The sequence below is a fragment of the Erpetoichthys calabaricus genome, chromosome 7 (genome assembly GCF_900747795.2).
Source record: "Erpetoichthys calabaricus chromosome 7, fErpCal1.3, whole genome shotgun sequence".
NCBI lineage: Eukaryota > Metazoa > Chordata > Cladistia > Polypteriformes > Polypteridae > Erpetoichthys > Erpetoichthys calabaricus.
In genome coordinates, this window is record NC_041400.2 from 16,642,205 (window position 1) to 16,669,796 (window position 27,592).

The 27,592-nt window shown below is 38.8% G+C and overlaps 1 protein-coding gene across 7 annotated transcripts in view; it reads right to left on the reverse strand.

Moving 5' to 3' along the window:
• The window catches only part of rai14 (retinoic acid induced 14), a 182,086-nt gene that overhangs the window by 10,842 nt on the left and 143,652 nt on the right, over window positions 1–27,592 (reverse strand). For 4 of the 7 annotated variants that reach the window (XM_051929760.1, XM_051929764.1, XM_051929765.1 and 1 more), the window contains 8 exons: window positions 24,632–24,738; window positions 21,077–21,264; window positions 16,055–16,083; window positions 10,765–10,851; window positions 9,380–9,478; window positions 8,616–8,735; window positions 5,170–5,271; window positions 2,891–4,477 (listed from right to left, as the gene is read on the reverse strand). In XM_051929760.1, coding sequence (XP_051785720.1) covers window positions 2,891–4,477; window positions 5,170–5,271; window positions 8,616–8,735; window positions 9,380–9,478; window positions 10,765–10,851; window positions 16,055–16,083; window positions 21,077–21,264; window positions 24,632–24,738 — 2,319 coding nt within the window. The remainder of the gene's footprint in view (window positions 1–2,890; window positions 4,478–5,169; window positions 5,272–8,615; window positions 8,736–9,379; window positions 9,479–10,764; window positions 10,852–16,054; window positions 16,084–21,076; window positions 21,265–24,631; window positions 24,739–27,592) is intronic. The other 3 variants (XM_051929761.1, XM_051929766.1, XM_051929767.1) reach the window with 3 other exon arrangements.

Genomic DNA, 27,592 nt, shown 5'->3' on the forward strand with positions numbered 1-27,592 from the left:
AGTTGGGAAGTATGTACTGGTACAATGCATTGCCACACTCACTACACGATGAACCAACTTGGGATCCCGGTTGGCAAACCCTCAGGCAGACACGCAGTCCAGTCCCACCTGCCTGAAATACCCTCTACCTGCCACAGCCAGGTGTTATGTGGGTGACCCCTTGGCCTGGTCCAGCCACTCGGGTCCTCAACAATAATGATCTTACGAGCTGAATCATCCTCAGGGAAACGCTCCACATGGCCGTAGTGCCATAACTGACGCTCCCTTCACAATGCAGGTAATGTGCCTCATTCAGGACTCCATGAGCAACACGGTCAAACTAGCGGTACCCAAGGATTTCCTGGAGAGACACAGTACCAAAGGAGTCCAGTCTTTACCTCAGGTCATTGGATAGCGTCCATGTCTCACAACCATATAGCAAGACTGACAGCACCAGGACTCTAAAGACTTAGACCTCCGTCCTTCATAGGAAGTCACTGCCAAGGTAAGTAAACCTCTCGACAAGGTCGGCACTCTCTTCGCAGACAGACACACTGCTGATGGCTGTGCCCAAGAGGTCATTAAAGGCCTGGCTCTTGGTTTTTATCAGGACAGTTGCAAACCCAGACACTCAGACTCCTCGCTCAGTCTCTCGAGAGCCCCGATCAGAGCCTTCATTGACTCCACGAAGATCATAGCATCATCAGCAAAGTCAAGATCTGTCAATCTTTCTTCACCAACAGATGCCCCACAGCTGCTGGACCCTCTTTTATGAATCCTGTAGATCGGAGTAATTACATTCATTGCATTCGTAGTCTGAGTCCCGACCTGATTGTATGGGTGGTTACCTGCCAGGTAACGCATGTGGTTGGTCTGCCATTCGGCAAACATCCACCACGGGGCCCTCTTCAGTTGCGAGAAGCAGATCATGGAATGTTGCATAATTACTCCGATCTACAGGCTGTCAAATAAATGAACTACACGCCATGGCGCAGCGTAAAGGGACTCCGTCTCTGACGTCCGAGGTTCGGTCCCCGAGAGGAGAGCAGTGGAGTGCATACGCCTGATGAGCCCAAATAATGGGCAAAACACGTGTCGCGTACTCTTTGCATTATTTGACAGTAAACTATGCAACATTTCATGATCTGCTTCTCGCAACTGAAGAGGGCCCCATGGCGGATGTTTGCCGAATGGCAGACCAACCACATGCGTTACCTGGCAGGTAACCACCCACACAATTCAGGTCGAGACTTAGACGACGAATGCAATGAATACATGTATACATACATACAGTCACACATGCTTGTCAGAGGATCTCCTTACAGACTGTCAAGGTATGTAATAACCCACACCAGGACAAGAGCGGGTGCTATCGCTAACATTGTCTCTCTGCAACACACTTGACTGCACCCCTTCTGGTCCCCCTGTCCTGTCCAGAAGGAGGCTTCATTTGCTAGATAGACAAACCGCTAGGCAGAGTTCTCTTTAAAAGTGACCCAAGAGAAGTTTTCTTTCCATTTTGGCCTGAAAGCCCGGTCATTTCACACCAAGGCTGGTGTGACCTATGTTTATTTCTTGTTTATATTAACCTGAACGACCAGTTTGGTGCCCCAAATTTTGATCTGGCAACTTGTCTTTCCTACACCTGGCCACAAGTTATACACTGTATATATAAAACAATCTTTTGCAAGCACAAATTAAGGAAATAAAGGTGCACCTTATCCAGGAAATGTGTTTATTTTGTGAAATACAGTGATCCCTCGCTATATCGCGCTTCACCTTTTGCGGCTTCACTCCATCACGGATTTTATATGTAAGTATATTTAAATATATATCGCAGATTTTTTGCTGGTTCGCGGATTTCTGCGGACAATGGGTCTTTTAATTTCTGGTACATGCTTCCTCAGTTGGTTTGCCCAGTTGATTTCATACAAGGGACGCTATTGGCAGATGGCTGAGAAGCTACCCAGCTTACTTTTCTCTTTCTCTTGCGCTGACTTTCTCTGATCCTGACGTAGGGGGATTGAGCAGGGGGGCTGTTCGCACACCTAGACGATACAGACGCTCGTCTAAAAATGCTGAAAAATTATCTTCACGTTGCTACCTTCTGTGTGCAGCTGCTTCGTGAAGCGACATGCTGCACGGTGCTTTGCATACTTAAAAGCTCAAAGGGCACGTATTGATTTTTCACTGTTTGTTTTTATCTGTCGCTCTCTCTCTCTCTTCCTGCTCCTGACGGAGGGGGTGTGAGCTGCCGCCTTCAACAGCTTTGTGCCGCGGTACTTCGCATACTTAAAAGCCAAACAGCCCTATTGATTTGTTTGCTTTACTCTCTGTTTCTGACAAGTCTGTGCTCCTGACGCGCACTCCTTTGAAGAGGAAGATATGTTTGCATTCTTTTAATTGTGAGATAGAACTGTCATCTCTGTCTTGTCATGGAGCACAGTTTAAACTTTTGAAAAAGAGACAAATGTTTGTTTGCAGTGTTTGAATAACGTTCCTGTCTCTCTACAACCTTCTGTGTTTCTGCGCAAATCTGTGACCCAAGCATGACAATATAAAAATAACCATATAAACATATGGTTTCTACTTCGCGGATTTTCTTATTTCGTGGGTGGCTCTGGAACGCAACCCCCGCGATGGAGGAGGGATTACTGTATTAATGCATTAGGCATTTAAAAAATATATCAGCATTCATACGGTATATAATAGTAACACAGTGGTAATGCTAACCTCAGGATATAAAAATGTATTACACCTAATGGCTAAGACAGTGCAATGTTGGGTTGATTATCCAACCAGTGCTTAGACTAAAACACAACTGAAAGAAGTTCATCATTGTGATGTTCAGGTTACTATGGATAAACAGTTCAAGTATATAAGTAAAACAAACAAAAAAAGAAATACATACCTTGTTTTCTTTATCTTCTTTTAATTTAGCACAGGTTTCAACTTGTTTCTTCAGATTACTCGCAAGTTCTTGCGCATCCTTGTATTTACTTTGAAGCTCTCGGTTCTCCAGTTCTTTAGCCTCCACCACATTCTGAATGGTATGCTTCTCACCTTTGAGTTTCAAAATCTCTTCCTTAGCTCGGGAATTCTCCAGAGATACCTCCTCTTGACATTTTTGGGCCTCGTCTAGTTTAACTTTAAGCTGATTCATTTCAGCTTCATGAGACTTCTTTAGTTCTTCCTGTGTGGCTTTGATTACACTGTCTTCTCGCAGGCTGGCTTTTTGTTCTGACAAGTGTGCCTGCAGTATGTCCACCTCCTCCTGTTTTTGAGAAAACTGCTCCTTCAGTGTTTCTACTTGTGCTTCTAAGTTATGAATAGCGCTGCCTAAAACAGACACTGCTTGGGTGTGCTCTGATATTAGCATGTATCTATCTTTTTGAGCCTCCGTTTCATTCTGAAGTTGGACAATTTCTGCCATTGCCTGATGGTACCGAGTTCCTACATCTGAAAGCTTTTCCTGTAACTCTGTTATAGACTTAGAAAGATCAGTTATAGTTCTTTCATGGTAGTCTCTTGAAACAAAATCCTTTTTCTTTTGCTCACTCAATTCCACATCCTTCTCCTTCAACGCCAGTCTGTCCTGAAGGGCATTCACTTCACTTTTCGCACCCGCATACAAATGTGTGAGCTCCAGAAGCTGTCTCTGAAGCTCTTCAACTTTCCGATTCATTTCCATCTTCATCTCTTCAAAATCACTTGCCGCCTGCTCGACTGACACAGTACCTTTCAGAGCTCCTTGTAGCATTTTAATTTCTTCTTGTGCCTCACTGTATTTTTCTAATAGTAAAGACCTTTCCAGTTGTATGCTCTCCAAATGTGTGTTATAAGAATTCTTCATTGCTTCAAACTCTTCTTCAGATACTCTCGCTTCTACAGTCGCCAGCTTTTCTTCTAGATGCTTAATAGTTTCTAGGTAATTATGCTGCACTTTATCAATATTTGTAATCTGTTCCATTTCTTTTCTCTCTTCTACAATCAAATTATTCTGCTGTGACACATCTTCTGACCTGCCGGCTTCATATATTTTCTGTGACTTATAGGCCATCAGTTCTTTCATAGCTTCTTCATATTTACTCTCAGTTTCCTGAAGCTTCATTTCAAGTTCATGTAGTTTTTCACCATCGGCCACACAAGTGTTGTCAGCAATCTTGGCAGACTGGGACATCAAAACATTTTGCAGGTGTTCTTTTTCCAATTCGGACTGCTTAAATTTGACCTGCATCTCTTGTAAAGCAGACTGTAATTTTTTAAACTCCACCTCTACCTCAGTAATGCTTTTATTGCTGACGTGCTTATCTCCAGAAGCATCTGTTTTTGTTTCTCTTCTGTTGACTTCATCTGCACACGTTTCATGTATTTCTAAAGACTGGTTAAAATCGGCAGCAGTGGAGTGATAAGACGCATTGGAATCAATACTGCTGTGTCGAGAGGAATCAAGAGCAGACAACTCCATGTCCTCCTCTGTCTGGCGAGTTTGGGTTTTCTAAGGGGGAGCAAAAACACTAAGGTTTAACATTCATTTAACAGAACCAGTGTACATGTGAGATTATGGATATCCATTAATGGTGCTTCTAAACAACTCCAAAAAAGTAGATATTTGTGGTGTTTAGGTATTTAGGTAGGTAAAGGATTACATTATTTGGGGCCTGAGTTGCCTCTCAAGCTTGCATATTGTAATCTTTTTAGTTAGCCAATGAAAGGTGTCATTTTGCTTGACTTCTCAAATTAATTGCCACTGAAATTGAGGGACTTTTCTTTTAACTCAGCAGAGTGAAGGGGTGGTGAAGGATCCACTAAGGCTGGCCTGCCATCACAGCCTTTCCCTATGTGACTGCTCCAATTATATTAACTTTTTGTATGACTAGAAGGAGCTGTTTATTGTATGTATCATATTGTGTGTATCAATGTCAAACTGTTCATAATGAAGTTCTTTTTTTTTTTGCTTGAATGTAACATTATTTTTATCCATTTATATTAAGGATCCTTTAAATCTGGTCCATTTTTATTGACTTTCCCATTCCCTTTCTCTAGAAAAGACTGTAATGTATATTTTAACCAGCATGAATCAGGGTAAAATAAACTTGATGGTAATAATTATGAGCAGAACAGTCAAAAATATCCCTTTTCATTTTCACTTTTTTAACATGCACGTTCACACACACACAAAATACATACCTTCAATTTGTGTGTTAGCTGCTTGTTTTCCAAGGAAAGAGATGCTATTTGTGCTTGCAACATTGCTATTATACTTTGTTCTTCTTTTCCATTAAGTGCCATCTAGTAAATGTAAGAAAACAGACACAGATATGAGACATGAACTCATACATACTGTATATGTAACTCTTTTTCATATTATATCATTTGCTGTATATACTGAACACACACACTGTACATATATACACACAGGCACAGGGGCCCAAACTAGAACTCTCCTAGAGAGAGTGCCTCCTCAGCTTTAGCATCACAAAGTATTGGCCATTTTATCAATAGTTCTGTTTAATTTTTGGGCTTCTCTAAAGTTGTCGTTCCTCTTTGGGGACCAATTAAATAAGAACTACTGTAACAAACTAACTAACTAAACTTTTCTTAGTAAAATTCAGGTGAGCAACACTCTCAGCTCGGGTGATCAGGCCTTGTTCAGCCCATATTGAAAAATACCCGGGCACTCCTCAATACAATATAATCCTGGATCTGCCCTTCCGTTTTCACCCAGTTGGCCGTGCCCGGTACGAGGGAGATCTCCAGAGGTGCCCAAACCACTTCAGCTGGCTCCTCTCAAACACAAGAAGCAGTGGTTCAACTCCAAGGTCCTCCTATATTGTTGAGCTCCTCACTCTTATTACAACTCTGTTCAGGCATCTGCTTTCACATTTCTTATACTCATGATCTCATTCTTTCAGCCAAAGCATACAAAAATATTTATTAGCCGGTACAACATACATTTAACCATAAAAAAAATCAACTTAAATGACTTGCTACAGTAATTATTAAAATGTACATTATTCATCACTTTCAATATAATGAGACAGATTAAATCAACCTGCAGTATCCTTTACATTCCACAAGTATTCATATTATATATATATATATATATATATATATATATATATATATATATATATATATTTTGCAGTTGGAGATCCACAAAGGGAGAAAAAACGAATCACGTATCATAAAATAGTTTTATTCCTGAGCTTTCAACCCCTGTCAGGGGTCTTCATCAGAGGATAATGCTTAGACTTACAAGAATCAAAGGCAATATATAGCAACACATTCAGTGGGGGGTGGGTGGCGGTGACTAAGTCAGTATGATCAAGGGGGGGGGGGGTGTATCGTTAAATTAAAGTGCATATGTCCTTCTTAAGTTGGCATATGCTGGGTTTATGTCCAAGTGTCTGTTGATGGCATTTTCATCTGATAGCCAAGACTCGGCCAACTCTCTGGCGCTTTTTGTACTGGGCTTAAATTTTACTTTCACGTTGTCCCAGTTCAATGTGTGTCCTGTCGATTTAGTATGTGCATATATCAAAGATAGTATATATATATATATATATATATATATATATATATATATATATATATATATATATATATATATATATATATAATTATAGTACTAATTAAAATGTACCCAAGTTTCTACATTAAAGTCTCACAAAATAACATCTTAAGTTTTCTAAGGTTGAAGATTCTCCTAGCGCTGCATGCAAGAGCTTTGAAATCTTAAATATCATTTACATGACCTAGATGAAAATGGAAAATTCTTTTCTTGCTGCACAGAAAAGAGAGCAAATACATAAGAGATGTCAATATTTGAATCAGAAATGTGGAACACATTTATCTCTATTTGGTTATAAAATGTAATGTTATTCATTTGAAGTAGTCCATTATATAGCCCAGTTTTGCATACAAGCCCAGAGCTCTGTACACATTTTCAAATACAGCGTAGTCAATATAAAAGATACTATAACATGTTACAGCATAAAAATATAACACTGATCACAAAATAGCACCACCTATCATGTACCGTAAATAAAAATATACTTGAAGCTATTGATCTTTTTTGTAATATTAGCTCCTGATATATCTTGAACTTTGTATATATTACTATAGACCAGTAAGCTTAAAGTACATCACAGATAAATTTATGGAAGCAATTATTAAGTAAAAGATCAAGCAGCACATGACAAGAACAGAACTATTAGCAAATAGTGAACATGGTGTCAGTTGTGTTTCACTAGGAAGCAGCAAAAGCATTCGATTAGAGCGGTTTAATCTGAAATTATTCAATGGATTCGAGATTATCTGCCAATCCACCTATCTTGGTATCATCTGCAAACTTAACTTGTTTGTTAGTTATACTGGGCATTTACTTATATGACTCATTTACTGATTTTGTATTGTAAACTTGACATTATTTTAGAGAATCTGAGTGAGTAAGTATTGGGATGAATCGTCTGTTCTCACCACTATTGTTCTAATTCTGAATAAACATCACATAGTGATTCTAAAAATCTGAGCATTCTAACTCTTACTTACATGTTCTGTAACTTCATATCTGTTTAATTCTTTACTTTGTTCTGAGTGAACCCTGATAGCTTTTAATGGGTCATTGCAATCATTATATAGACCTTGGACAGTCTAAGTGAATAGGATGGACGAGCTTGTGAGGCTAAATGGCCTGTTCTCATCACAGTCTAACTAATGTTTTTAATTACTCTCACATGCCCAGAGTACTGACGTGAAGATAAAACAAGAACTCGACTGCTAACTAGATATAACTACCAGCTAAAGGAAATGTTCTTCATGCTTATTACTTTGACCCAAAAAAAAAGGCAGAAAGTACAGAATTATACATATGGTGAGCATGTGTGAGTGCAAGTTTATGGTAGATATCTGAACTGTGTAATGAACTGCACAATCAAAAACTATTTGTACTAAAAACATGGGGCGGCACGGTGGTAGCGCTGCTGCCTCACAGTTAGGAGACCTGGGTTCGCTTCCTGGGTCCTCCCTGTGTGAAGTTTGCATGTTCTCACCGTGTCTGCGTTGGTTTCCTCCCACAGTCCAAAGACATGCAGGTTAAGTGCATTGACGATCCTAAACTTGTCACTAGTGTGTGCCTGGTGTGTGTGTGTGTGTGTGCGCCCTGCCCGGTGTTTGTTCCTGCCTTGCACCCTGTGTTGGCTGGGATTGGCTCCAACAGACCCCCGTGACCCTGTGTTGGGATATAGCGGGTTGGTTGGTTGGATAATGACTGACTGACTAAAAACATGTCCTACGCTCTCTATTAAGCGCACTCCAGTTCTGTGTGCTCTGCAATGATCTGGAATTCTATCCGGGGTTTACATTTGACTTATGCCAGACTTCTTCTTATTCTCTCTTATAAATAAAGAAATAAATAAAAGAAATAAAACAGGTTCTGAAACTTCAGTGAATGCTTCAAAATAGGTTCTATATATATTTTTTCCTTTCTGAAGCTATGTATTCCAGATTCTGTGTATTCAGTCTGGTACAGGTGACACTCTTTTTAGGGTTTAAGGAATTAAGCATTTATTATGTTATCTCAAAATCTCCATTGAGATCTTTGTGTCATGTGTTTAGTGAAGATATGAAGCTACCTGAAGAGGATTATTATTCAGGGCGTGCTTTAAATCTTCTATGGCCTCCAATAGTGTGCACTTCTCTTCATTCAGCTTTTCGATTTCTTCCTTAAGTTGAATAGATTTCTGTTCTTCTTCCTTTGATAAATTAATACAGATCATAGATATATAAAAAATACATTTTTGGCATTAACAAGTCTTTCAAAGGAAAAGAAATGTGCATGTATTTAATTATTTGTGCCTAGTTTGCTCACTACCAAATATAAAAATCCATAGAAAATATATAATAGGATAGTAAACAGGAAACCTTGTTTTCTATAACAAAAACAAGGAGAGCTTAAGGCTGGAGAATAAAATAAGCCATATTTATAGGTTTTATTCTCATATAATATAAAATAAAATCACGCACAATCATCTTGGATTATTCTAGACTTATAATATGGTGAAACATACTCTTGATACATGATGGCCGATAAGACTACTTATTAGGCTAATGGCTGATCCACAGCCCTTTATGCATCTTGCTCATCTTCTTCGTTCTTTTCTCCATTGTGTGCTCTTCCTCCTGGTATTCACTAAACCAAGCAGCCGTATCATTTGTTCCATTTATAGTCACATATACTGTACATTGTGCAGTATCTTCGTTTTAGTCAATTAAGCATTATAATACATTTTCTGTTGGCAGCTGTACTTCCTGATTGCAGATATTCACATATAATACATAAAATATACTTAGGGTCAAATATTAGATGGCAATTGAGATTTATATAAGCAGACAGTACCTTAAAATGTAATTCTGAAAATATCATTTCTTTACTTGACAGTGGTGTCTGGCTTGGTGTAATGAAGACTGGTGAGGAAAAATCACATGACTGGCAATTCTGTGTGGAGACAAGATTATTATAAACACAAGTAAACATCTTCCAGAACATGAAGGAGACAACTGGTATGCTTTGCCTTTATAAAATTAAATCTAACTCAAAAACATGCGTCTCCAGTTACAAGCAACACAGTGTGTTTGAATAAACAGATCTTTGAGCATCACTACAGAACACTCAACATGTCCTTTGTTATTTGTTACTGCTAGCTTTTAGAAAATAAGGAAAGAGAAACATCAGTATACTACATGCTATTTCAAAATAACTCTGGCATCACGTGTTACTTTTAGAAAGATCTGCATTATTCTAAGGCATGCTGTTGTGAGTTTTTATTACAGTTCCACAAAACAGAAAAAATGTACAGAATAAAAGCAGCAGATAACATATTGTAGGGCACTGCATGTGCTCTAGTATTTACCTACAAATTTTAGTAAACTAAGCAATTCTCAGAGTTCTTCACATTTGTAGTGCAGTGATTTCTTTTTTCAAAAGTCAACAACTGTATTAGAATGGTCTAGTCTGTAAAATAATACAAGAGTTGTTGCATTTTGTTTTCATCTCTTTGTAAACAGAAGCTGCACTGCACAGTAAAATCAGGCCAGCAGGTCATTTGCTTGCCTCAATCAAGTCTTATCCTGAAATTCACATCTAAGTCATGATAATCATAGATTAGTGAAGACTTAGATCAGTGAGATGTATAAAACATGTTTGCACAAGATTATTCAAAGCATAAGATAGACAGATGGTGTTTGCAATAATAATTGAGTGTGGCAACTGTTATTCTCTAGCTGAATGGTAGAGATTCAAAGAAAAAGAAATGATGAAAATTAAACTACTCTGTAAGCAAAAGTTGGATCTCTTTTCCACGGCCAAACAGACGGTACCATTTAAGTAATGTTAGTAATATACCAACATATGTGATTGCTGAGTGAGGAAAGACTTAATGTGTTATTGTCTTATATAATGTATTATGGCTAATGCTAACTAACCTGTAAGAATATGAGGATTAAAATCATAACAATTCAAATGATAAATTGTGGAAAATACATGTGCTATCCATTTGGAGCTGGGCTAATAGTTTAAAGTTTACAATTACTTCCCTGGTAGATTTGAAAACTCTAAATAAATTTCACACTTACCTACATTTTATTAGAGAGAATTTAATATTGTAATTTCTTAAATCAGAGAAAAAAAATCAGTTAAGAGAAAGGGTTTCGCACAACCACTTAATTTTTGGTACTTTATGACAGGGTTACATACAGAAAGTAAAGGAAGATGCACACATTTACCTGCATAGGACTAATAGGTGGAGGCGGGGCCTTTCTTTTTTTGGGAGTTGCACTTCTTTCTGTATTTAACCTAGTGACTTGATCATGCTAAAAATCGTCAAAGCCAGAAAAAGTGTTTGTTAGTTTTGTTAGTTACAGTATGTGAAAATCTTTACAGTCACAGTCTGAGTGTAAATGTCCAGGAATGCACATGCAAAAAGCAAACAGTTTTGATTTCAGGTAATACTAATCTAAACAAATTTCAGAAAAACAAAAAATCCAAGCTCATGCAAAATGTGACCACATGGAGTGATCTAAATAACTGACAACAATTCCCCAATAGGAGAGCTCCTAGATGACTGGAATCACCCCAAAGAGAAAGCCTTCCTTCATAAGGTATGAACCCCTGTCTATCAGGTTAGGTGGTCCACCAGCATATATGTACCTGTATATATACAGTACTGTGCAAAAGTTTTAGGCAGGTGTGAAAAAACGCTGTAAACAAAGAATGCTTTCAGAAATATGAATAATGATTGTTTATTGTTATCAATTTACAAAATGCAAAGTGAGGAAACAAAAGAAAAATCTAAATCAAATCAATATTTGGTGTTACTACCTTTTGCCATCAAACCAGCATCAATTCTTACAGGTCCACTTGCACAAAGTCAGGGATTTTGTAGGATTCTAGTCAGGTGTCTGATCAACCAATTCTACCAAACAGGTGCTAATGATCATCAATGTCACACGTAGGTTGAAACACAGTCATTAACTGAAACAGAAACAGCTGTGTAGGAGGCTTAAAACTGGGTGAGGAACAGCCAAACTCTGCTACCAAGGTGAGGTTGTGGAAGACAGTTTCATGTCATGGCAAGACTGAGCACAGCAACAAAACACAAGGTACCTGTAGTTCTACTGAATCAGCAAGGTCTCTCCCAGACAAAGATTTCAAAGCAGACTGGGGTTTCAAGATGTGCTGTTCAAGCTCTTTTGAAGAAGCACAAAGAAACAGGCAACGTTGAGGATCGTAGACGCAGTGGTCGGCCAAGGAAACTTAGTGTAGCAGATGAAAGACACATCAAGCTTATTACCCTTCGAAATCGGAAGATGCCCAACAGTGCCATCCGCTCAGAACTGGTAGAAACCAGTGGGACCCAGGTACACCCATCTACTGTCCGGAGAAGTCTGGCCAGAAGTGGTCTTCATGGAAGAGTTGCAGCCAAAAAGCCATACCTCCGACGTGGAAACAAGGCCAAGCGACTCAAGTATGCATGAAAACATAGGAACTGGGGTGCAGAAAAATGGCAGCAGATGCACTGGACTGATGAGTCAAAATTTGAAATATATGGCTGTAGCAGAAGGCAGTTTGTTCGTCGAAGGGCTGGAGAGTGGTACAATAATGAGTGTCTGCAGGCAACAGTGAAGCATGGTGAAGGTTCCTTGAACGTTTGGGGCTGCATTTCTCCAAATGGAGTTGGAGATTTGGTCAGGATTAATGGTGTTCTCAATGCTGAGAAATACAGGCAGATACTTATCCGTCATGCAATACCATCAGGGAGGCGTATGATTGGCACCAAATTTATTCTGCAGCAGGACAATGACCCCAAACATACAGCCAAAGTCATTAAGAACTATCTTCAGCGTAAAGAAGAACAAGAAGTCCTGGAAGTGATGGTATGGCCCCCACAGAGCCCTGATCTCAACATCATTGAGTGTGTCTGGGATTACATGAAGAGACAGAAGGATGTGAGGAAGCCTACATCCACAGAAGATCTGTCGTTAGTTCACTCAAGATGTCTGGAACAACCTACTAGCCGAGTTCTTTCAAAAACTGTGTGCAAGTGTACCTAGAAGAATTGATGCTGTTTTGAAGGCAAAGGGTGGTCACACCAAATATTGATTTGATTTAGATTTCTCTTTTGTTCATTCACTGCATTTTGTTGATTGATGAAAATAAATGATTAACACTTCCATCTTTGAAAGCATTCTTTGTTTACAGCATTTTTTCACACCTGTCTAAAACTTTTGCACAGTACTGTATATGTATATTATATACACACACACAAGTTTTGGTGAGCCTGTGCCCACTGCAATCTCAGAATGGAGCCTGATGTGGCCTTCTGCTGTTGTAGCCCATCTGCCTCAAGGTCTGACATGTTGCACATTCTGAGATGTTTTTTTGCTCACTCCAGTTGTGCAGCGTGGTTATCTTAAGTTACAGTAGCCTTTCTGGCAGCCCAAATCAGTCTGGCCATTCTCCTCTGACCTCTTATCAACAAGCTTGTTTCCTTTCACAGGACTGTCACTCACTGAATGTTTCTGCACTATTCTGAGTAAACTTCAGAGAATATTGAACATGAAAATCCCAGGAGCTCAACAGTTACAGAAATACTCAACCCAGGCTATCTGACATTAACAATCCTGTCACAATTAAAATCACTGAGATCACATTTGTTCCCTGATGTAGTGTTTGATTTAAACATTAAGTGAGGCTTCTGATCTGTATCTGCATGATTTTATGTATTGTGCGACTGCCACAGAATTGGAGGATTATATAATTGCATGGAAAATCATGTCCAGCCATTTTCTAACCAACTTGATCCATTCCAGGGTCAAGGTGAACCTGTGTGTGTATCAGTTTTTCTTCAAATGTAATCAGTTGAAATGTAATGAACAACCTAAATTGGTGAAAAGTAAGCAGTTAACACAGTCAGCGGGTTTTTAAGTAATCAATAAAAGTTGGAACACTTGTGAAAACTGTTTGCTTCAACTTGTAAGGCTTAATTTACTCTATTTGCTGCAGAATATCTGTAGGTTATAACCTATTAGTTGTTCCCTGAAGAAGGCTCATTTGTAATAAAACTGAGGTGTTCTATAACTTTTGTCCAGCAGGGGGTGTGTGTCTATGTATTAAGATGCAAGAGAATTAAAAAAAAAAAAAAAACAGCAGCAATCTGTCATTAGAGATTAATGGGAATTGTATTTTGTACACTGCAACTCAAAAAAGGGCACAGAGATAAACAAACTATTTCCATTATCATCTGACAGTTAGAAGGAAGTCATTTATTTTAATTACTAGAAAAAAATGTTCCAGGCACACCCAAATAAATAAAGCACAACTCCTGCTAAGCTACATTTGAACGCATTGTTTTAAACCTCTCTGAAGCTCCCAGATATGATCTGTATGCTCTTTAGGCTCCTGGTAAGCACGTCAGCACCAAGATAAGTGCCGCTGCCAGTTAATGTTTTTTGCCTCACCTGCTTTTATGCCTTCTCTATTCATTAATTAATGAAACAATTTCTCATATCTATTACTGACAGGCAGAAGAGAAAGCGATTCAAACCTTTTTAGGATATCTTGGTGCTCGCCGGAATGCAAGCACTGCAATTTGTTTAAGTGGACATAAAGCAAATGATTTTATACTTTGATTTATTAATTTCTCACAAATAAATGAGATGCACCTACTGTATATCTTATCTTTGCCAAATTTGTTTGAAGATTGTCTGATGTGTTTTTGAGTTTAATGTCTATTTTAACTTAACTTAAAAGCCTCATAGCACAAAACAAATTTGAGATTTTTTTTTCCAAATCTTAAATCAATTCTGATTTGTCCTCATGACCTCCCAGTAGTTGCTTTTCAATTGCTGGGAAAATGGCCAGGGCATGCAGAAATTTGGGCTTTCTGTTGTTCCTTCCAAGTATTACAGTCTGAGCAGGGTGAGGCTTCAGCCCACTGCTTTATAGTCCCATGTGCTCCCCTGAGAATAGCAGAACCAAATGAGACAAGAGGAAAGGACTGGAAAACTAGACTGTAGTAGAGCACATATTAGTAATCCAAAGACTTTCCCAGAATGGAAAAACAAGCAAAATTAGAAATAAAAAGGGTTGTTTGTTTAGAGCCTGCTAGATAATTATGACTGGTATTGTCCTTATTTCATACAGTTGCAATGATGTTTTTTTTTATTTGTATAGAAGCATCTCAAAATCTAATTCCATTCGACAACTATTGTTATGGCAATAAAGTTCTGGACAATGTTTGCATCTGTTGAATGACAAAAATTACCATCTAGAATTTTAGATCTCTTTCATTGTGAATTTCCCCTTGGGGATTAATACAGTATCTATCTATCTATCTATCTATCTATCTATCTATCTATCTATCTATCTATCTATCTATCTATCTATCTATCTATCTATCTATCTATCTATCTATCTATCTATCTATCTATCTATCTATCTATCTATCTATCTATCACAGCTACTGTATTTTCCATATATGCCATTTAGTATTTGATTTGTAAAAGAACTGTTAATGTTTCTCATGCACCATCTGTTGGAATAAAAAATATGCAAGACACTTTATTAAAGAACTTGTGATGTACCACCTTTTGAAATGACAGAGACAGCTACCAGATGGACACCTAGACACTTTTCCTTTAATTAAGGTGGATTTGTACTGTTTTGTTACCTTCTGTGGGTCTTGGTATTTGTTTCTCTCCTCTGATATGTAAATCTCTCCTCTCCATTGTAAGAGCTAACAATTTACTAAATTAACTTGCTAACTAATACACTAAATATGTTGGGACAACTGTTAAGACACAGTAATGTCAGTAAATATTTAATACTAACAAGAATATGATCAAAGTAGCACATAGCCATAAATTTAATTCAAATAACTATTTTAATAAAAGCCACTAATAACCACAACATTCTCAAACCCATTTAATACCATTCAGGGTAATGAAGCTGGGGCATAATTTTAGCACCATCACATACAAAGAAGGAACCAGTTCTGGAATGGACCCATTAACATGCACCCACAAAGTTTAACTGCAAGCAAAGCTCAGAAAGTGCAGTTACATGTCAGTTGAAGTGTCACAGCTTGGTGTGGTATCTGTAACTGTCCTAGACAAAAAGCTAATGCCATAAAGAGTGCCAGAACATGCTAAAATCACAAATAAATCTGTGCACCAATGGCTACATGCCTTGTAACTTAAATACTGATGCATCAAGGTTAGTCATTTGGAATCTGGATTAGGAGAATGGGGATGTGCAGTAGTCATTTATATTGCCAACTAATACTTCTTGCTAGTACATAATCATACTTAATATTAATTTACCAAGACAGGATTGAAAATGTACAATGAGGAACTTAGTATCAAAATACAACTGGAAAATGCACTACATTATGAATCTACATTTCCTCCTAAATTCTTCCTTTAGATTAATACTGCATTACCCTTAATCATGTATGCTCTATTTTTAACTTCATTTGTGTGCTATAAAATACCATCCTGCATTAAAATAATATACCTGCTTTAACTTGGGAGGAGTCTTGTCTTCTTGATGAACAGCAGAATATAAAAAAGAAAAAGAAAAATGACAACACATTACTATATATATTTGTGGCACGGATCAAGATCACCTTGAACTGAATGCTGCACCTATCTATCAGAACACCAAATGGTAGTGATAAATCAAAACCGTTTCTATACTATATTAACCTTTCCCATAAGGCAAAGCCAATAAATAGCACAGCTTTGATGACAGATTCCCACTAGAAAATGAAAGACCAACAGAGAGATGAGACAATAGATTAAAAACATTGTAGGAGGAGGACCAACCCACTACTGTCAATATTCATAACTTTGTACAAAAATGCTTAATACATCTTCAACCAAGTGGTCAAGTGAAGTCGTGAAGCATGTACCGGTACAGTCCATTGCTGCACCCACTACACGACGAAACAGCTTGGGATCCCAGTTGCCAAACCACCAGGCAGACACGCGATCCAGTCTCACCCTCCGGAAATTACCTTCTATCTGCCATAGCCAGGTGTTACGTGGGCGACCCCTTGGCCTGGTCCAGCCACTGCAGGTCCCCAACAATGAGGAACTTACGAGCCGGATCACCCTTGGGGAAACGCGCCACGTGGCCGTACTGCCGTAACTGACGTTCCCTCACAATGCAGGTAATGTGCCTCATTCGGGACTCCATGAGCAACCACTCATTCGACACAAAGTCAAACCAACGGTACCCAAGGATTTTCCGGAGAGACACTTTACCAAAGGAGTCCAATCTTCATCTCAGGTCATTGGATAGCATCCATGTCTCGCAACCATATAGTAAGACAGGAAGCACCAGGACACTAATGACTTGGACCTTCGTCCTTTTGCATAGATATCGGGAGCATCACACATGCCTTTCCAGCGACCTCGTGACCCCCCCATGCTCTCCCAACCCGTCTACTGACTTCTTAGGAAGAGTCACCAGACACATGAATGGTAAGTAAACCTCTCGACAAGGTAAACCTCCAGTGTCTGCCCACGAGGATGTTATTGATCTACTTCACTGCACCACCAGTAATGGAGTACCGAGTCCAATGATGCAGCTCAGGGGCACTGGAACCAGGATCCAACGATTGGCAGCCCCTGACCTTTTGCAAAGTCAAGCAACATGGAGCCACTTTCACCACGGTCACCAGACCCATGGGGACCAAGAAAATCTATTGTCAGTGCCAGTGGTTGCATTGAAGTCACCCATGACCACAGGAGTGTCACCTCATGGGCACCCATCAACCACCAAGCAAAACTGCAAATGAAATGTCTCCCTCACCACGGTCTGAGCATACACCGAGACAACAGACAAGGCAACCAGGGAGTGCCGTAATCTGAGTCTCATAATACGCTCGTTGAAAGGAGCGACATCTGACACTATCGAAAGAAGCCAATCTGCTACAGCAACAACTACTCCCGGAGTATGACAACCATCGAGCGACCAGACCAATAAAAGGTATATCCACCTACAGAGATCTGGCCAGTGCCCAGTCTGCACACCTCAGAGAGTGCCACCACTGAAATGCAGAGTTTACGCAGCTCCTCCAACAGCAGAGGAAGATGATAATCATGCCGGAGCGACAAGACGTTCCATGAGCCTACCCAGATGGGCCACCTCAAATTGGGACCCGAGTGTTGCTGTGCAGCGGGCGACACCATGAAGTTAATATACCCTAAGTGATGAGTACAAGAAATATTGATTTTCCCCACAGTATTTAATAATGTAAAGAGACATTGATCTTATGCATTTACTTGAAAACGAAATAATCATGCATCAGCAGTTAAAGTTATCTAATTTTTTTCCTTTTAAGTTTTATATATACGAGGGGGGACCCAAAAATAACCGGAATTTTGTTGTTGTTAGGTTGGTACTTGTAGTACGTGGTTGGGCCGCTAGGGCGATCTAGTTACACTCCTCACAAGTCAGTCTGCCAAGTGCCATCAGTCTGGAAGCTTGTGCTTGTGTTCAGTGAAATTTTTTGTAAAAGTAGGTTGCGCAACAGTGTGAGAAGGAAACGCCCTGATTTGTGGGAGTCGGGCGATTGGTTCTTTCATCATGACAACGCTCCATCTCACACTGCTCTCAGCATTCGCCAATTCCGGTTATTTTTGGGTCCCCCCTCGTGTGTGTGTGTGTGTGTGTATATATATATATATATATATATATATTACTCTATTTTTCTGCTTATAATATTAAACCAAAGTATATTCTAGAGTGAAGCAAAATGAAGTCTGCTGACCACTTAACCTCCTTGGTGTGCACCCCAAGTGTGACTCGGGGCTCGGATTTCTACGCAAGTATGGTTAAGCCAGAGTCAGAATCAGGGTGACATGTAATGATACGTTTACAGTGTTAAGCCAGAATATCTCTCAGGATATTATTCTAGTGGATAAAATAACAATATGCTGAAGGAAAAAAAAAAAAAGGCAGGAACAGGAATAATGTTATGTGTTTTGCCACTCTCAGGTAACTTATGAATATTCATGAGCAGGGTGGAATCTTCAACCAAAACAAAATGGTGTTTAAACAAAAAGCTGTAAATCCAATTTCTAGAATAAAATGAAACCGAACTATTAGCTGAATCAAGCATTAGTGACGGCAATGCAAATTGACGCCGATAGTGAAATTGATGCATTAGGCACTGTACTACTAAACCATCGTGATATTCCCGATGAATTTCATCACCTGAAAGTTAAACATGGTGCAAGTAGGTGTATAGCAAAATGGAAAAATGATTACGATCAAGCAGAAGGACAAGAAAGATGTTAAGACTCCCAGGCACTGTTCACATTATAGAAACTGCTGTTTGTGTCCGGGGAAATGTGGAAGTTGCTAAGCCCTGCACTGTGGTATCCTACGATAACACAAAGGGTGCGCCTATTGTGCAGAACAGGCAGTGACATTCTACTCTCTCATGTGCAAGCAACAGAAAAAATATTATAAGAAAAGTGTGAAAAGAAACACACTGCTACTGTCCTGATTGCAACACTGGGCTGGGCGTTGGTGATGGTTGCAGAACATGTCACGTGAAGGATGTGTACTAAATCTGCATTAGTACACCAGTGGACATAAGACAGACCCTTCCTACAGTATTTATGTTGATGTTTTGGTATTTACATGATTCTGTCACATGTGATGAACTTTTTTTTGTTGGGGAAAAAAAACGTTTTTGGTTCATTTTTCTTGGGGTTGGGGGACAAATATAATGCTAAGGAGGTTAATGTGGCCTAGCAAGGTTTAAATTTTTATGAAAAATTGTTCAACCAGAGGCTTTGTTCCTTAAATGATGATCTTGTTGATATGAGAAATGGACGGTGCTGTATTTAAAAAGTGCTTTCTAAGTTTTTAGTAACCCCATGTTTTCTGAATATCATTTTAACGAAGAAAGGACACCAAAATGCTTCACCACCAATTTGGCACAATAATCAATACGTCTGATACGAGTGTACATTAGCCATTATTTTTTAAGCAAATACTGAAGGAAAAGGTGGCTAAACCTGAAAGCCTGTGAAAGTACTTCCACCAAACAGCATTCTTTTCAAGAATTTGTACCAAAGGCAAGTCACATACTTGCGCATAAAATTGTCAAGCACACCCAGCCTTTTGGGGAAATTTTTAAAAGACTACATATGCTAGAGACAGCTAAGATAATAAACCTGGCTAATAAATGCCATTTCAAGAGCATTAGCTTATCATGCTGCTAAATCAGAAGGCAAGTGAAGGTGGATCAGTGAGTGCTGCATGAGAATTCAGACATTAAAGATAAATCGCAATGTTTTCTTTTTCCCTTAACAGTGTAACAGTAAACTTGAAGAAACACAGTCTCCTTTAAATCAAAAATTTTCACAACAGATGGATCTATAAATCTACCAAACATGAAACTCAGTATGGTAAAGAAAAAAATCAAGACATGGTCAAGGGGTAAAAAGAGAATTCAGAGTATTTGTTTTTGTCCACTGCATGAATCATTCAGAATCCCTGTATAAGTAGATGCTCAAACTAGAGCACATTAGCAGCACAATCATCAACAGTCATTCATTTTGTTAGGGAAAGGCAGCTCAGTTAATTTGGCTAAGGATGAGAAAATGGACAAACAGCACCTGGATGAGTTAATTTGCTCAAATGTAAATTAGCTGAGGTTGGGAAATATTTTCTGCTAGGTGTGGGAGTTGAGATCTTTATTAAAGGAATACTCTACAGAAAATACTTTTTACCTGTTGCATACCCACATTCAGACCACAGGGTAAGCGTCCCCTGCTGGCCTCACCAGCATCTCTTCCAACAGCAACCCAAGTTTTTCCTAAATGGTCTCCCACACAAATATTGGCCAGGCTCGACCACGCTTAGCTTCAGGTGGATAACCTCATCTGAAGTGCATGTGGCATGGCTGCTGGCTAGTGTGTGCAGTCCTTGCACTTCAAGTGCTTTATAAGGTTTACATGTTATCATCTTACTTCAATTGAAATTGTGCAGTTGATGAAAGTGATGAGATAAAAACTGGGTAAGATCATTTTCATTCTAAACAACAGTTTGGAAAAATAGATGTTTAAATAATTAATATTGTATACAAGTTGGACAGAGAACCTGTCAGACTCTTTCATATCTAGGCTTCCATAATGTTTTTGTACAACATTAAACATTCATTATAAGCACAGTTAAACTTGTCAATTTGAAAGTTCCATCTCTGACCTCCAGCCGCAGGAACAGATATCAGCGGAACAATAAATAAAAGTGAATATGATTGAACTACCTTGGCTACAAGTCACTAAAGCTGATGTCAGCTTCAATTGTACTTTACAAGAACAAGGCCAGTTGAATTCATGCAGACATTGGCAAATAAATTACTTTAGTATCGTTTCCGCACAATTAATGTTAATGCAGGAAACACAGTTCTCTGTAATCATGACAAGAGGAAATGGGAGTGTTACTAAAGAGAGTAAGATTAAAAACAGATTAATTAAAGAATTTGCTCCTAAAAAAATATATAACGATGCATACCAGAGTCTGATGACAATTTACTTAGTGCTGCCTGCAGCAGGTTTCTGATTTCTTTACTTCCAGACAGTGTTGAGTACTGAAGTGCATCATTCCCCAGTGTGTCCACCAGGCTCAGATCTGCTCCATGTTGAATGAGAATTTCAACGATACTCAGGGAATTATTTTCACTTGCAAGCATTATAGCGGTTCTGTTTTTGGAAAAATACATGAAAAATGTTAAACAACTTTGAAATAGGGAAGTTATAAGTCAACAATTCAGTTAATCTGTAAATAGATGAATGATTGCAAGCTCCACACATGCAGTAACTAGACGTGGATTTGAACCAAATTGCAGAAGTAGTTTAGACAGCAGTGCTAAGCACAGCACCATCATAACCTCCAGTTTAAATGAGTTTGGTTCTTCTATATCAGTTTTGTCAGTAAATCAATCTGGCAATGAGTCACGTTAAAAAGTACCAAGGCTGAGTCAAGATTGAACTTTATATGCAAGAAAGATGCGGCACCTATAAAATTCAGATTTTTGCTTTCTTTAAAACTTCTTTCGTCAAAAAAGTCCAGGAACACAGAAATGCATCATTTTTATTTGGTTTAAAAATAATTATTTGACCACAATTTATATAAAAAATGTATACACCTAAGCAATCACAACTATTTATGAACGTGTTGCCTGTAAAACACTGTCCGTCTGGAAGGCTCATCTGGCCCAGACTTTGGCCTTACAAACTGCTGTATAAGAGAATACGTCAAACACAGTTAACCTTACAGATCTTATGGTCAACAGCTTGGCTACACAGCTTTTCTGTGGCTGTTTATTCTCATATCCAGCTGTTTCTCTCCCTGTCATATATAGTGTAAAAAAAGCAATGTTATCTTCATAGGTTGCTGAAATGCAAATGATTGTTCAAATTTTGATTAAAAGACTTCCAAATGATGTTTTGTCGACTCTTCAAATGTGAAACTACTGAGGGAGTGAATACATTTGATTGCCACTGGACAGATATATTTTAAACACTTCACATATCTTGTATGCTACAATAGCTGTCAACAATGCTACAATAAGTCAGCCTTTCAAGCTTAGATTCTTTTCCAGGGTAAATTCTGATTTGTACTGCCACGTAGGGGTGTACCAGTCAGCCCCTGTATCTCTTCCATTACATTTTGTAAATTGGCCTTTCTGGCGGAATTTATACTTTGTTGAGGTTTTCCAGACATCTCTGAACTCCTTTCATGAAGCTTCTGAAAACCTGGAACCAAGCCTAATAACAAGAAATTTTGAAACCTCTTTCAGAATGTCCTTAGCAATATACATTCACCCTCAGGAGTTATCATCACTAGAGAAACTCTAAGTTGTTTGCAACTTTCTCTACTTCAGACAAGCCAGATATCCCAGAACATTCATTGAGCAGATGCTTCAGTATTGCAGTTGCTATTTTTTTTCCTCTCAGAAACACCACTAACGCCACTAGGAACACCACTAAGTCTTTAAATGCCATCAACTCAAAATGGAAACCATATCCTATAAAGCCATCTTCATCATGAACCTCCTGTATGGTAGTGAGACCTGAGTTACATGCAACTGTCACCTGACATGTGAAAGACATTAAAAATGCAATTTTGGAGGGATTAGGTGGTTAGGATTGGCAAGCTTTGCATAGCTGCGAGGCATGTTCTCATCAAAAGTGATTCCATGAATATTATCTCTGATGGATTATGATGCATGCACCAACTCTAGCATTCGCATGGAAGCAAACATTACCTATTCTGAAGCTATGACCTCTCAAAACCAGCTCTGCAAGAATGGACACTGCATCAAATTCACAATTCGTTGCTCCACAAGTACATTTCTCACTCCCTACTAAGTAAAGTCCAGATAATCCTTGTAAGCCAGGGGTGGGCAAAGTCATTCCTGGAGGGCCGCAGTGGCTACAGGTTTTTGTTCCAACCCAATTGTTTAATAAGAAGCACTTATTGCTCTAGAAACATTTCTGCTTCATTTTAGTTATCTCCCTCATTAAGATTTTGAACCCTTATTGCTTATTTAAGTCTTAAACAGCTGCAATCTCGCTTTTTAATTGCTACTTATTAGCAATAAGATGCAAATGACAAAAGAAACCAGCAGTTATCCATTTTGCTTGTTACCCTTTACACCTGTGTGTATTTATCGTGCACTATTTGGTTTAATTAAATACTTGGAAGGAAAGAGAAGAGAAAAAAGTGAAGGATTGAGAATTACCCATCCGTTTTACACTTCAAAGTATTTGGATGATATCCTTAGAATGGAAAAAAAAATCTAGGATATGAGAATGACTTGACATAGCAGAGTTAAAGCACTAACAAGCCATGAAATGTAATTATTGGCAAGGATTGTTTTCTAATTAAACAACTGGGTTGGAACAAAAACCCGTAGCCACTGTGGCCCTCCAGGAATGACTTTGCCCACCCCTGTTGTAAGCGAATGATTAACACCCTTAAGGTCCATCTAAGGAAACAGCAACATTGCCAACTAGGAAGATCCAATTAAGTAGCTTACCCAATGGTGGTGTTTAGAAATTTAAGCAGCAGATATTTGCAAGTTACTGTCCCTCCAGTGAGACATGTTAAGACAAGAGAACCTATTATTATGGAAGATGTTACTGCTAGGGCGGCACGATGGCGCAGTGGTAGCGCTGTTGCCTTGCTGTTCGGAGACCCGGGTTCGCTTCACGGGTCCACCCTGCGTGGAGTTTGCATGTTCTCCCCGTGTCTGCGTGGGTTTCCTCCAGGCGCTCCGGTTTCCTCCCACAGTCCAAAGACATGCAGGTTAGGTGGATTGGCGATTCTAAATTGGCCCTAGTGTGTGCTTGGTGTGTGGGTGTGTTTGTGTGTGTCCTGAGGTGGGTTGGCACCCTGCCCAGGATTGGTTCCCTGCCTTGTGCCCTGTGTTGGCTGGGATTGGCTCCAGCAGACCCCCGTGGCCCTGTGTTCGGATTCAGCGGGTTGGAAAATGGATGGATGGATGGATGTTACTGCTAAAAGGAACCTTTAGCCCTCACTGTTCCAGTTGGAGACCGAAGGAATGGATATGTAACACCACAACTCTGATCTTGGTGAGCATTGCCCTCAAATCATGTAACCACCCTGAGAGAGGGACAGGTGATTTTTTTTTTTTTTTTTAACAATGTGGATCAAGTTCTGAAAATTGTCAGCATTATTACATGTATTGTTTTTCTTGACTAATGCATCATCTAGTCAACAGGTACAGTAAATTCAGTATAATAACATAATGCATGCAGGCTTAGTGGCCTGTGGCACCATCAATTTGCTGGTTCAGTTCCTGGTCCCAACTAACTGTGTCACCCTATAAAAAAATATGTACACAGTTGTACTGTATCCTAATTTTTCTTAATGCCTTCTGAAATAATGGTTGAAGATAAACACATAATTAAAAAAATATTCACAGCAATACTGACACTTTTTTTGTCTTGTGCTAATGATCTACATCGACGTATACCATCAATTGACAATTTAGAATTTTTCATTTTAATGAGTGTAGAAAAATTAGGATCTATATTTTACCTTCCATTTTTATCACATGCATTAATGTCCGCCCCATGATCAATCAGGAATTTGCACACATCCAAGTGAGAATTATGGACAGAGAGAAGCAGAGGAGTGCATCCTTCCTGGAGAAACAAAATATTTAAACAATTTTAACTATAATGAGCACAAATATTTCAGAATGAAATCTTGTGTATAACAAATTTTAAAGTCATAATTGAGTTTACAGACAAAAATATTTATTCAATGCATTTTTTAATATAATTAAAGCTGAGGAAACAGGGTGACATCAGTACTGCTGTTTTGATATATACTGTATATATATTACACATTTCCATACACACACCTCTTGATCCAGTATTGCAGATTAAATTCTTCCACTGGTATGCATTTTGAGAAAAATCCTTTACCAGCGTACTAAATTTTTGTGAATACATTTAAACATAAAATACAAACCGTGAATGTGAAATGAAATGGGAAATATGATTTTGTGTCAGTCTATTTAGGATTTTAAATGCAATTTATTTATGTATGAACTGTGTGCAGTAACTGCATTTACATCTTTAAAAAAATTACCCAGGGTGCCGTGTGGTTAAATCTGATTGGCGTGTCAATACAAACAGGACTGGAAGACGGGAAGAAACTGCATTTTGTGCTGAGTTTGCATCAGTGGTGAGAGAATAAAGTTATATTTTTATCAGATCACCTAGAGCTGAATCTATTTGAGTAGCAGAGGTTTTTGAAGGATAAGTGGTGCGTCAGTGCTAACTGCATTAATCAGTAACAGATTTGTTATTTTTTAAAAAAAAACAAGTTTCAGTCTGTAAAGTACATAGAAATAGAACAGAATTAGACCCAACATTTCCCAGAATTATTTAAAAAAAAAAAAAATTATCATTTTAGACTTACAGCAAATCATTTTAGTCATTATCAAATCACTCTTCTTTGAGATCAAATACATTATTTCCCCATACTTCTCTCATTCCTGTTAACATTTCCTGTACTCATCTTTTGTTACCGTGTTCGGAGCCTCTGGAGGTGTGAGGAAACAACCTCAATGTTTTTGGTCATAAACTGTTTGACAGACAATGCGGCGTGTGCAGATGTGCATCAAAGTGTAAAAAGCGGTTTTGCATGCACCACTCCTCCTAACATTATTTTTTCCTTATGCTTTCCTGCTGATGCCTCTGCAGTTCAGTGTAATGTCACTGATTAACAGTTTGATCACGGGGAAACTCATTATTAATAATTACCGTTGTGTCAGAAAACATGATCATTGTTGTCTTGATGTTCGATATGACCCAACAAGCTTTTTTCGGCTTGGACATTAAACAAAAACAAAAACAAAAAAAATCTATAAAGCCACAAACACGACTGAGAAACACACATCTCAATCAACTTGGCGCAATGGCACTTGGCAGACTGATTAACAAGACTGTAGGCATATGATACCTTGTGGCATAGTTGATAAATACACCTTACCCTAATTCCTATGGTGTTGACCGATTCCGGGAACTTTTTTGGTCCACCTCATATATGGCAGAGAGTCAAGGCCCTTACCCTGCCAGGACACCCTGATTATGGAATGACCGGCAAAGAGAGTATTTTCAGGATAGTTTCTCCCCCGGACCAACAGAGGGCAAGCCCCTTGGTTTCCTGTTGGGGCCTGTGGTCACTGCTAGGGGGCGCCTGGACATTAGCAGGACCCTATTTTGCAGCACTTCCGCCACACCCGGAAGTGCTGCCGGAAGAAGCTTGTTGGGCACCTGGAGTCTTTCTGGGTGCCCTATAAAAGGGGCTGCCTCACTCCAATCGAGGAGCCAGAGTTGGGAGGAGGTGAACGATGCTTGCTGGAAGAGTAGTGAAGGCGGTAGACTAAGAAAGAGACTGTGTTTAGGTTCTTACACTTCTGTACAGTGCTCTGTAGTGGGGAGCAAAGAAAAAGCACTGCCCCACTTGAAATAAAACGCGTGTGCTGGACAGAACTTGTGTCTCACGTTTGTCTGTGTCATGTGATCCACAATATATATACAGTACATAAACACATACATATGCACAATATACACATATATACTGTATACACATTATATATATATATATATATATATATATATATATATATATATATATATATATATATACACACACATTGCATTTGTAGTCTGAGTCCCAACCTGAATTGTGTGGGTGGTTACCTACCAGGTAACGCTTGTGGCTGGTCTGCCATTCAGGTCGCGTACTCTGCATTATTTGACAGTAAACTATGCAACATATACTGTATATATATATATATATATATATATATATATATATATATATATACACACATACACATATTTACTTACAGTTAGGTCCTTAAATATTTGGACAGAGACAAATTTTTTTTGAATTATAAATGAAGCAACTCCGATGCAGTTGAAGTGCAGACTTTCAGCTTTAATTCAGTGGGGTGAACAAAACGATTGCATAAAAATGTGAGGCAACTAAAGCATTTTTTTAACACAATCTCTTCATTTCAGGGGCTCAAAAGTAATTGGACAAATTAAATAACTCGAAATAAAATGTTCATTTCTAATACTTGGTTGAAAACCCTTTGCTGGCAATGACAGCCTGAAGTCCTGAACTCCTGGACATCACCAGATGCTGGGTTTCCTCCTTTTTAATGCTCTGCCAGGCCTTTACTGCAGCGGCTTTCAGTTGCTGTTTGTTTGTGGGCCTTTCTGTCTGAAGTTTAGTCTTCAACAAGTGAAATGCCTGCTCAGTTGGGTTAAGATCAAGTGACTGACTTGGACATTCAAGAATTTTCCACTTCTTTGCTTTAATAAACTCCTGGGTCGCTTTGGCTGTATGTTTTGGGTCATTGTCCATCTGTATCATGAAACGCCGCCCAATCAATTTGACTGCATTTAGCTGGATTTGAGCAGACAGTATGTCTCTGAACACCTCAGAATTCATTCGGCTGCTTCTGTCCTGTGTCAC